At 40.9% G+C, this 12,763-nt stretch overlaps 1 protein-coding gene across 1 annotated transcript; it reads left to right on the top strand.

Moving 5' to 3' along the window:
- Nucleotides 1–931: 931 nt before the first annotated feature.
- On the top strand, nt 932–7,889 carry snap29 (synaptosome associated protein 29). The gene is made up of 6 exons (XM_080432821.1): nt 932–1,006; nt 2,029–2,265; nt 3,383–3,582; nt 5,876–5,961; nt 6,054–6,164; nt 6,534–7,889. The coding sequence occupies exons 2-6, from the start codon at nt 2,029–2,031 to the stop codon at nt 6,692–6,694; spliced, it is 795 nt and encodes a 264-aa protein (XP_080288947.1). The 5' UTR covers nt 932–1,006; the 3' UTR covers nt 6,695–7,889.
- Nucleotides 7,890–12,763: the final 4,874 nt, after the last annotated feature.

Genomic DNA, 12,763 nt, shown 5'->3' on the forward strand with positions numbered 1-12,763 from the left:
CACACACACACACACACACACACACACACACACACACACACACACACACACACACACACACACACACACACACACACACACACACACACACACACACACACACACACACACACACACACACGCACACAACTCCGTATCCGCTCTAGACCGGATCTGCAGACTGCAAAGTGAATTGATCCCAAACAGTCTAGTAGTGACATAAGTTACTGCCAGTGATGGACAGTAACGAAGTAATTTTACTTCTTGAGTATTTTTGGATACTCATGTGTATTTTTGGATACTCATGACTTTCACTCCACTACATGTCAAAGACAAATATTGTACTTTAGGACATTGGTTCTCAAAGTGGGGTCCGGGGACCCCCAGGGGTCCTTGAGGGAGTTCCAGGGGGTCCCCAGCTAAATTATAGATAGTTAAGAAGAACCAAATGGCTGCGCAGCGAATGTAGAATCACTTTCCCCTTGCCTTGTCCTAAAAAGCAGTGGTTCGTTCTCAAACTTTTTCATGTCAAGGACCCCCAAATTGACACTTATTTATTACCCCGCGGACCCTTTGTTAGTTTAACTAGCTGGAACCAAACCAAATTTGGTTTGGTTCCAGAGTTAAACTAACAATTGATTTTACAATATAAATTGGGGTCCCACTCCCAGAGATAGAAATGCCATATTAAATGGGGGTCCGTAGCCTAGTGCATGTCAAATTGGAGGTCCTTGAAATTAAAATGGTTGAAAATCACTGCGAGCCGTAAAAATCTTCTGTTATGCATTGGGGGGTCCTTGGCATATCTTTTCAAATGGGGGTCCGCGGGGTAATAAGTGTCAATTTGAGGGTTCTTCTTGACATGAAAAAGTTTGAGAACGAACCACTGCTTTTAGGACATTCGCTGCGCAGCCGCCGTGCTGTTGACGACAAGCAGGAACGTTACGTCACCACGTTGGCAGGAAGAAGGCTCTCAGAACAGAACAGTCAGCTGACAGAAGAACAACATCACATCTCGGGGTCAAAGGTTTGTGCAGTATTAATAACTTAGTTGTGTTTGTGTTCACAAAATATTAGATTTGAAGAACACATGTTTATATGTTTGATGCGTCATGGTGGGATGGGTGTGATTGGTTGTTCAGCCCCGTTAGCTTTACGTGGCCAGCAACCGCTTGAGCATGTTGTCATGAATCGTATTTAATTACTAACTAGTTGTTTTCAGTATATGATTATTATCACTATCATTTTAATCAACACCCTGCCTAGTTGACCTAGCTAACGTCAGTGGTGGAAGAATATTAACAGATATTTTACTTAAGTAAAAGTAGCAATACCACAATATAAAAAATACTCAGTTACAACTAAGTAAAAGGCCTGTGTTCAAAATGTTTCTTGAGTGAAAGTACAAAAGTATTGGCATCAAAATATACTTAAAGTACCAAAAGTAAAAGTACTACAATCTTTGAAAACAGCCGTTCTGCAACAACACCTTGCATGTGAGCTTGATGGCTATTTTCAAATAGCCTGTGTATTAAATGGGGCTAAAGTGGTTAATGTATGTTTTATAATGTAATAATTTATATCTGCAAAGTAACTAGTAACTCAAGTTTTCATGTAATTGTAGTGGAGTAAAAGTACAATATTTGCTTCTAAGATGTAGTGGAGTAGAAGTTGGAAATACTCCAGTAAAGTAAAAAATACCTCAAATTGTACTTAAGTACAGTACTTGAGTAAATGTACCTAGTTACTTTACACCATTGGCTAACGTTAACCAACCTTACATGAAAGTTTTGTTTAGGTATTTTATTTTATAACATCTATTATGTCTAATGGAATGTGTTTGATGATCATTTGTGATTGTGATGGCTGCTGTTATCTTGAAATGTGAAAAGCCGTGATGAGGGTGATCAGAATATAAGGAACCAAATAAAAATATTTGGTTCCTGAGGAACCAAATATAACGGGCCGCCATATGTTCTTTTCTGTACCTCTATTACTTTGAATGGTGTGATTGTAATAAGGATACATAGTTGTATTATTTGTTTTTAGATGGCCTACCCCAAATCCCACAACCCGTTTGCAGATGACGATGAGGAGGAAGTGTGTGGGCCTAGTGGAAGTGACTTTAATGAGGACCCCATGGATAGAGGCATGAGTGATGCTGAGCGGAAGCAGAAGTACCTCCAGCAGGAAGTGATGCGTACAGCCAAGTCTGCTGTCGACAGCAGCTACCGTTCCCTTGGAATGATCTATGAATCTGAGAAGATGGGTGTGGATACTGCAGAGGTAGGCAATGTCAAACTATGTCATCATTGTCCTGGTGAACACAATGTCATGCCTTGCCTGTTAGACAAAGCTACTAAAGGGCCCTCAATCTATCTATCTTTCTCTCTCTCTCTTAAGCTGAATTCCAAAACCCCAAACTTTCACACTCGGACACTCTGCTCGCGTCCTCCACTTGCACCGGGGGGGGGGCGGCCAGTGTTTTCGGCATGGTTTTCATAATTGAATCAAGGCGTGTTTATTTGTATAACCCTTAATTACTCTCACAGTCTCAAATGACTTCATAGGCCCACATTTAACAAAGGAAACAAAATGACTCAGTTGAGCGACGGAAAGCCCTCAAGGAAAAACCCTTGGCCGGAAAAGGAAAGGAAGAAACCTCAGGAATGATCATAAAGGAGGAGACCCCTTCAAGGATGGACAGACGTGCAAGAAGTGCCAAGTGGGCAACATACAATTACAAAACATTAGCAATCCACTTTATTTATATAGCACATTTTGAAACAACAGTGTTGAACCAAAGTGCTGTACACAAAAAAATAAAAAAATACCAAGAGCAATACCCAATAAACAGGACAACATATAGACACATTGAACAAAACTAAAACTAAATGTCCATAGTGGTAAAGTGACAGTGATAGTAAAATATTATACACAATAGTAGTATATTGATAAATAAAACAGGGATATCCAGGGTCAATATTAAGAAATTAAATAAATTACAGTATATGGTGATGTCTGGTGCAGATCAGTTACAGACACACAGCTACGGCTGAGAGTGGAAGGGAAAGTACAGGACCATCAAAGCACGTGTGTGCTGACATAAAAAGACTTTGTCCCGACTGCTTGACAAGATGTGAAATAGAAAACACCCAAATGTTATAACCTGCAGACACTAAAGCATCATTTCAAGTTTTTTAGGCACTTGCCACTTTTTACTTTATGTAGATGGAAACTGAGGGCAGAGAGGAGGAAGGACATGGAACTCAGTTCTCCGCCTGGAATTGAACTGGAATTGGCTGGAATTGGTGTGATCATGTTGTCAACTCACTATCCGATCATCTACCAGTGCACCTCCACATTGTATTGACCCGCCCTCCGTCTCTGCCTGTGTGTGTAGGAGTTGATGCGTCAGGGGGAGGTTCTGAAGAGGACAGATAAGATGGTGGACAACATGGAACAGGACCTGAAGACCAGCCAGAAGCACATCAATGGTATCAAGAGTGTGTGGGGAGGCCTTGTCAACTACTTCAAGGCCAAGCCAGAGACTGCCAAGCCCCAACCTGAGCAGCCAACCAACACCTACCAGGCCAGCGACAAGTAATAACAGACATCCTTTTTTTAATTTAGTATTTAATTCATGCCCACTTCTGGGATATTTTGTAAGTGTGTCCGTCGTACCAATGGTGCTGTTTCAGCACCATGGCAACATCTTAGATTGGTTTGGCAGCTACTCAGTCTGGGTCGGATAGCAACTCCCCTCACTAGTAGTCATCATGGCACCATCCTCCACTCCAAACTGTTATCTGACAGGCGCAAGCAATTTCCCTACATTACACAGCAAAATCCAGAGTGTCTAGCTCTGAGAGTTAAAGTTAAAGGAGAGATCCGCCCATTTTAAGTGTTATCTTTGATGTGTCGCTAATCACTCACCAACATTGAAAGGGACGTTGAGTTATTCCAGAGAGTCCCCTGTCGTTCAGTCTGGCGACCCCCTCCGTGGCATAATGGGAGCCCGTGTAAGAGTGAAAATCGTCTATTATAACCGATGCAAAGTTAGTTTTTTCTCTACTACTGCTCATCGTGGAGTCTCATGATACTCAAACATGCACTGAAAGTCGCGCACGAGCTATCGTTCGTGCAGAACGAGATGACGCTGGTTGCTTGTTTCTCTCACAGAACCTGGTGTCTGTGGAAGAAACAAGCAACCAGCGTGATCTCGTTCTGCACGAATAACTCAACGTCCCTTTCAATGATGGTGAGTGATTTGCGACACATCAAAGATAACACTTAAAATGGGCGGATCTCTCCTTTAACACTCAGTATTACTTCCAGTGGTGTGTTCTACCATGTTACACTATAGAGCATCGCAGTTCCCGCCCACTTCCTGGTTTTTCCTGGTGCCGGAAGAAAAAACTCAATGCATTTTTCCCATTGACATTTCCAAAAATATTTATATCAATTAATTTAAGCCTAGAATCAAGCCAATACATTTTTTATTTTATATTTAATTATATGATATACTATATTTAATAAATACCCTTTGTTTTGCCGTTTTCAAAAAAAAATAATCACAGAATCAAACGTTTTATGGTCATGATGATGGTCATGTTTTATTGGCTTGATTCTAGGCTTAAATTAATTGATATAAATATTTTTGGAAATGTCAATGGGAAAAATGCATTGAGTATTTTGCGGTGGAACCCGGAAGGGGCGGGAACTGCGATGCTCTATATACGTAGTATACCAAACTAAGTGCTTAACATTTAACATAATAAATAGAAGGATGCCAGAAAGAAAAAAAAAAATGGCAAACAAAAACATAACTAAACAGTATAGTAATAAATAATAAAAAACAGGACGTGAACATAAGATGACTTCAGCTTACTTGAACGCTAAGAGAGCTCGCCATCACCGGTGTTTTTATGAAGTGCATTGGGAACATCTAGTAGGAGAGCGGAGGAGGACCTGAGTGTTCTAGTTGGAACATAAACATTTATAGAATCTTCAATATATGAAGGTGCCATGTTATTAAGTGCCTTGTAAACAAATACAAGTGCTTTAAAATCAATTCTAAAAGATAAAGATAGCCAGTGCAGTGTCGCCAGGACTGGACTAATGGGATCTCTTCTTCTGGTATTTGCTCAAATTCCAGCTGCCGCATTCTGGATTACCTGTAATTTTCATATAGATTTTTTGGGTAGTTCTGTAAAAAGGGAGTTACAATAGTCTAGTCGGCTTGTAATAAAAGCGTGGATAAGCACTTCTGCATCTTTCTGATTTATAAAAAGGTCTCACTTCAGCCATGTTGTGAAGAAAGGCTGTTCTTAATTTTGTGACCTGGTTAAAATTAGAATTACATTTTAATCTAAAATCACACCCAGGTCTGTGACCTCTGCTTTGACCTGTCTAGCCAGAGATCCAAGCATTGAGTGTAATTAGTCTCTCTCAGATTTGGGGCCAATCTGTTTGTCCTTCATTGAGCTATAGGTATATTATTCCTATCCACCCACCCCACGTCTTTATGGGCTGGCTGGTATTCATTGTTGAATCATTTATGTTTCTGGGCACTTTTCATCTCCTGTGAACTCAAGTGAGATTAATGTTATCTCTTTCATCATCAAAGGGTCTAGAGGGTGGATAGCAGCCAGCATCACTAGGTCATCGGCCCCTCATCTGTGGCAGTTATTTTCGAGTGCTATGTCCCCTTGGGCCAAGGGTTACTAACTTAACCTATAGTGCAAGGAACCATACCATTACGTACTCGCTACAGATGTTACAACTTTCCTTCTATAAAACATTTACTTTTTCCTCTGTTGAAGGTCTTTTTCATTGACTGGTCCGTGTTATTTAAATAAACAATGCTTATCTGACGGCATCACCGTTCTTTCAGATTACAGAATGCCTTGTCCAGCAGTAAAGGACATGAAGATAAGTACCAAGCCAGCCATCCCAACCTGAGGAAGTTGGATACAGGGGGTAAGGATTTGCACCAGAGTTGCACAATAACTATCGGTAAATGAGTGTGATTGGACATGGCACAAGTATTTGTTCTGTTTTGTGTGTTTTAGGATTTGGGGCTGCTGCCGGTATAGATGACACTGACAGCGTATCCAGACAGAATGGCTACTCTCAGAACTCCTACCTTAAGACTGCCCACCAGACGCTGGACAACAACCTAGGTAGGAATACCTGTCTACTTTTTTTAAACCCTTATCACATGTATGACTTAATCTAACCTAAATTGTGTACTGACAAAGGGTACAGTACATACAGTATAACAGAAGTTGTGTGCTAGATTTGTTGGAACCAACACACAAGAACACTTACAAAAGAGTAGCTTTGTGTACCCATAAATAAATGCTGATCTGGTTAGACAGGATTCTGTGTGTAGTACACTACAAAATGTGTATGTGGAGAAACTCAACAGACCCTTTTTAGTTGTACACAGTAAAATCCTCAGTGTACATTTATCCACCCTCAAAGTTAACAATTAACAGCCAATAGTAAGTTGAAGTGAATTGAAACCTTCTTTATGTGTGGTCACCTAGATGATATGTCGCTGGGCCTGAGCAGACTAAAGGGCCTGGGACTGGGCCTCCAGACTGAGATAGATAGCCAGGATGCCGATCTAGATTCTCTGCTGAACAAAGTGGACAAGATGGATCTCAAGATCAACAACACCAACCAACAGCTCAAAAACCTCAAGTAAAAGCAAAGCAATGACTTGCATACAAAACATGTAGACTCACTCAACAGAGACAAAGACATGAGAACAGGTCAACCTCCCTTCGTCCGGGTTTCCAAGCTCTAAATAAACGGCCTGTATTAAAACGTAATGCTGACAGATGAACAGGTAAACACACATTTATTTTTATTTTTTATTTACTGTCCAGTTATTTTTTTCATCAACAAAAAAAACCTGTGAACTTTTCCCCTGGTTTTATTGATGTTCATGTTTGTCCATAACACTCAACATTATATAGCGTCTGTAAAAACGCCTCCCGTTAGTGAAATTTGAATGAGTGAATAATGTATTGAACTATGCTGCACAGAATACACACTCAATGTGGACAGGCGTACTTCCGACCTTATGATGATTGATTGTCAGTTGTGTGCTTTTGAAGGGAAGGATATATTCTGTGCTTGTAGTCAAAGCAAGGAATCCTCTATAAGAGGGTTACATTTACCTGGCAATTGGTGTGGATTAGAATATCGACTCGATGACCAAATTTGACCAAACAAAGGTTTTTGAAACCATACACAGACCTTTCCCATAACTGCTTGCTCATGTTTCAAACATGGAAAGGATGGAAAATGAGAACATGCAGAATGAATGGTTATAGAAGATTATATGCTCTAAACTAGAATGTTGTACAGTATGATTTCAATTTAATGTAGATGTCTGCATCTTTGACCACCTCAACACGTGTACAAAACATACACTCTTCCTTTGATCTCTTAAACGTGAGAAACACACACACACACTACCCTTTGAGATCCAAATCTATTGTTCCTGTTGCCTTACTTACATGTACAGTATAGTATGGACTCTGGTTTGTTTCTGTGCCATAACTGCTATCCCAGTATCTCTGCACAGTGCACACTGAGATTCTTCAATGCCTGCTTTTTGTGTAAGAAGTATACATTTTCCTGTACTTTTTCATGCTTATTGTCTGTACTGATGGATTAGCTTTCATTGCTGTGTAGCTTGAGTGAGGAGATGTGTATGCATCTTTATGTGAATAGAACAAGCTCTAAATAGGCAGGAATGTTGGCTAAGTCATTGATCACATATACTTTAAAATGTAAGATTAGAAGCACATTCATGTCTTTATCGCATTTAAATATTTTTTTCCCCTGGAAAAAAAGATTGAAATGGGAAATAAATGAAAAACATGATTTTACTTTTGTTCTGTCTTTGCATTCTTTCGACACCTGATCATTGCCAGTCCAAAATATGTTTCTGTGAACAAACATTTCAGTGAATGTACCACCAGGTGGAGCCACAGTTCCAGCAAACAGCGGGGTAATCCTAGTCAAACGTTTGTAGTGGTATTTTCTATGTGAGTTTTTACACACCAATGTGTATTCTGTTCAAACTTTATATAATTAATTGTTATAAATATTGGAAATAAGTGAAGTTATCAGACCACTTTCCTTGGCTGTATTTTCTCAATTGTCATTGGATATCATATATGACATAACTATGTATCTTTTCTCGTATTAAAATACTTGGGGACAAAAGCAGACCAGCCTGATTCTCAGCTCAGAATATTTTCATGGGCGTGACTAGCAATTTAGGGGTTGGAGCTAGGCAAAAAGAACACCAAATTGTTGATTAGGAGAAAGCAGTCAATTCAATCCAGATGACAGTGAGGTGTTGAGAGTGGTTCACAAATGTTAGTTTTTCTGTTCAAATAATGATTCCCCACAGCGTAAAGTCTGCTGCCTGTGTTACTGCTGCCTCTGTTGTGTTCCAGCTGTGTTGCTGTGTCTATTCATTATCATTCCTCTGTGTTAGGACAGCTGCTGCTGCACACGCAACAAGCACTCATTAGGATGACCTGCTAATTACAGTACACATACACACACCTTCCACCCTCACATGCAGTCACACACACACACACACACACACACACACACACACACACACACCCACACACACACACACACACACACACACACACACACACACACATACGTAACATACATACATGCATGTATACTGTACATGTCCTCGTGTGAACACATGCATATACTGTAGTGTAGATGTCATCGCTCACACCCACCCACATGTGTATCACATACACGCAGACTAAATATACCATACATTTGAGTGAGATATTTCACTTGATATAAGAGGCGCTATTACTAGTTTGGGAAAATATCGATATTGTGATGAGACTAATATTGTTTGGGAATTATCAATATAATAAGTAATAGCATAAGTGTTGTCTTTTCCTGGTTTTAAAGTCTGCATTACTGTAAAGTGATGTAATTGCCTGAACTTTGTTCTAACCCTATTATTTGCCTTTACCCATTTATTTAGGCTATTACATAGGCATTACTTATATTATCAAAAATGTCAGTGTAAATGTTTTGTGAAAGCACCAATAGTCATCCCCACAATATCGTCTCAATATCGATATCGACGTATTTGGTCAAAAATATTGTGATTTTGTCCATCTCAGCCCTAGGGTAGTGAAGCCTGCCTACTCTATGTCCGCCTCCGCCATCAATGGACGGAAGTCGCCCGTGGGCCGTGGGCTCACTCTCTTCACACCGTCCGTGGGGCCGTGTGGGCTTTGAACAGCTGTCTTGTCGAAAGCAAACAGTGGCCGCTCTGCGACAAAGGCCGCCAGTGATGGAATGCCCTTCTTTTCAGCAGACGTAATCCCAGAACACACTGCTGTCGGACCCCATCAGGCACTGGGCCAGAGACAGGCCTTCCTGCCCTTTGGAAAGCAGGTTACGTAGCGGCAGGGCCGCCAGGGGGTAAAGCCTATACTTCAGAGTGGCTGGCAGCATTCTATTGCCACTGTTGTAGAAAGAGAAAATAAAGAGTTGTGCTGACGGTGGGGAGTTTAGGACAGAGCAGAGAAGAGGAAGGGAGGAGTGTGTTTGTTGCTAACTGGGGAGGGATTGTAGAGAGTGAGGGAGTAGTTGGAAGTCTACTAAAATCAAGTGGTCACATCACTAGGGATTGCACTAACAAATAAAGGTTAAAGGAGTAGTTCGCCCCAAAAAATACTTATTACACACCCCATGAAACCTTGAATTCATGGAGTTTTTCTTTGCTTTTGTCGCATTCCTAAGCCAATAATTTGATGACTGGGTCATCGGTCAGAAGACTCAAAGAGCACATCGAAGCCGCTGCAAAGAGTCTCCTACTGACCGATGACCCGGATGATATTGCATTATTGTCTCCGCCAGGCCGAAAGGCATGGCGAGAGAGTATGTTTTCGCCCCTGTCCGTCCGTCCGTGTGTCCGTGTGTCCGTCCGTCCGTCCGTCCGTCCGTGTGTCCTGTCTGTGTGTTAGCACCAAATCTCCGGCACCGTTGGCCCGGTCGCTGCGAAACTGTGCACACACACTCCCTGGATGCCAATTCAGAACCTCTGCCTCAATTTTTTCACATGGGCCTGTTATAGCGCCACCAGGAGGCCGATTTGTGCAAAACCCACTTTTTCCCATTACTCCTACAGTTTTTAACCAAACCTCATGCAGATCGGTACACAGTATCTCTATAGTCATGTGATCAACCCTGATCTGTCCGATTTCCCATATTCCATCCTCATTGGCTAAGGTTACCATCCAAAGTTTGCAGGATTGGTCCGTTTTGAACAAACTGCCTCAAATCATGAACGCAGCTTGCCATTTGCATAAAATTGCACACGCACATTCCCACTAGGCCGAGGAAGAAATGGCACTTAAAACTTTTCACATCAGCCTCATGGTGGCGCTATAACAGGCCGATTTGCATTTTTAACTATAACTGCACCGATCTGCGTGAAACTTTGCACGCCTACTCCCTAGAGGCCAAGGAAAAACATCTGCACTGCATTTTTCACATCTGCTTTTTACAGCGCCACCAGGAGGCCGACTTATGTCAAATACATTTTTGGATATTAATCCTTCAGATTGTATCCAAACATCACACAAATCGGTACACAGTATCTCTATAGTCATGTGATCAAGACGCATCTGTCCGATATTTCATATTCCATCCTGATTGACTAAGGTTGACTTCCAAAGTTTGCAGGATTGGTCCGTTTTGAACAAAATGTCTGAAATCATGAACGCGGCGTGCGATTTCCGTGAAAATTTGCACGCACATTCCCACTAGGCCGAGGAAGAAATGCCACCCTTTTCACATTGGCCTATTATAGCGCCACCAGGAGGCCACAATAACTTACCTGACCTGGCGGAGACCTGTGCTCCGAGGAGCACTTTTTCTAGTTGTTACTATTATTATTATGTCCAAGATGGTCTAGTCTAGCAATATTACTGTCTATGTTATAAAGCATTTGTGGACAAGGTTTCCTAGTACAAGTACCTATTCCCTATTCGCCCATCGAAAACATGGACACTATTTTTGGTGCTAAGGGTCTGCATATTGCTGGGCCTAACTGGCACAAATCAGAGAAATGTTTTGCGACGGTAAGGCTAACATTCTGAGCTTTTCTGAGACCAAATTTGTTAAGTGATCACTATATCATCTTCTGTACACGTAAATAACAAAAACCCAAGGCCGGCTGTCACAAAACAGTCTTATCTAGATCCCTAAAAACCTACTCTATGAGGCCTTTAATCACGAACTGGTGAAGCTGGACTTGTCCACTGAGCTCAGGAGTACACAGGTCGACAAGCTGGATGTGGCTAATCGCTTAAACATCTTATTTACAACCATAGCCACAACACTGGTTAACAAACTGCCCTCTCACTCTGGGCTTTATGGTGTAAAGCACATCCAAGCTTTCTACCAAAATCTAGGTGTACGCAAAGATGATTTTAAACTCACCATGGTGAGAACTGATGATGTGTTTAAAAAATGTAGTGCCCTTCAACAAAACAAGGCCATTGGCCATGACAATATCCCCTCGAAATTTCTCAGAGACTCAGCCGCCTCCTTTGCTCCAACCATTGCCCACATAATAAACCTCTCCATTAAACAGGGATGCATCCCCCAAGATTTTAAACTAGTGAGAGTAACCCCTTTGTACAAAAAAGGAAGCAAATTAGACCCCGGCAACTACCGCCCTATTTCTATTCTTAGTTCCATCTCGAAAGTTATGGAAATAATAGTTTATGAACAGGTTGAAAAGTATCTTGCTGAAAAAAAAACGAATTTACGAATTCTACCCGTTTATATGATGTTTTTGCATAGTAGAGTATATTTGTCTGTCATTAAATGTTTCGATGAATTGAGTACAAAGGACCTCAATGGAAACAAGCCATAGTGCTTTCTTGGGTTTAAAATTCTCAGACCTTGTATTGAACTTCCCTGTGCTTTTCTTTGCAAACTGTTAATAAAGTATCCAATCAATCAATCAAAACCTACAGTACCAACGTCTTAACAAAACATGTAACCTCTGAGGGACAGTCGAGCTAAGAATGTAACAAAAATGTGTTGATGGATCCATGTTTGCATCATATCACAGACTTACGACCCTACTCTCCTTTTAACTGTAGCCTAATAGCAGCATGTGAACCCTGGTATAACAGTGAGGATATATACTTAGGACTGCTGTGTTCACGCCAGTAATTGCTAGGAGGGAGAAGTCAGCAATGTTAATGGTCGTCTTTGATTCTATTCAGTCACGGTATGTTAAGCCCAATTTATACTTAGTCGTACAATGGTTGGTGTCGCACGCCGAAAATAGCCAAACTACAATCAGGCGACTCATTCTGAGGTTGTAGATGTGCTATTTTTGGTGCACAACACCGTCGTACGACACTGGATAAATAAAAAGGCAGAAATCTGAAAGCAGACCTTGCTTGGCCTGTACTGTACTGTAAATACAGTAGTTAGTTATTGCTTACATACTGTACAATCAGTGGTGTAGAATCAGATCATTAACTTAAAGCTGTATTTAATATGTATCTTTTTTTTTTAAACAAAATATTATTTTGACCAATCTGTGTGGTAGAGCATGTTAATACAATATTTATACAATTGGGGTGGTTGTATTTGGTCTCACTGCTCTTCTATTGAGACATTTGATGACCTGTTTCTCTGGTTTGACACAAATTTTGATTCTATTTCTCCCCTGAAGAAG

This window comes from Gymnoscopelus braueri (genome assembly GCF_963280865.1).
Source record: "Gymnoscopelus braueri genome assembly, chromosome: 7".
NCBI lineage: Eukaryota > Metazoa > Chordata > Actinopteri > Myctophiformes > Myctophidae > Gymnoscopelus > Gymnoscopelus braueri.

Excerpts from the sequence above, each read along its gene's own strand:
- snap29 (XM_080432821.1), top strand. The coding sequence starts at position 2,029 with ATGGCCTACCCCAAATCCCACAACCCGTTTGCAGATGACGATGAGGAG. Across the intron at positions 2,266-3,382 it reads TGGGTGTGGATACTGCAGAG|GAGTTGATGCGTCAGGGGGA; the intron begins GTAGGCAATGTC and ends CTGTGTGTGTAG. Across the intron at positions 6,165-6,533 it reads GACGCTGGACAACAACCTAG|ATGATATGTCGCTGGGCCTG; the intron begins GTAGGAATACCT and ends GTGGTCACCTAG.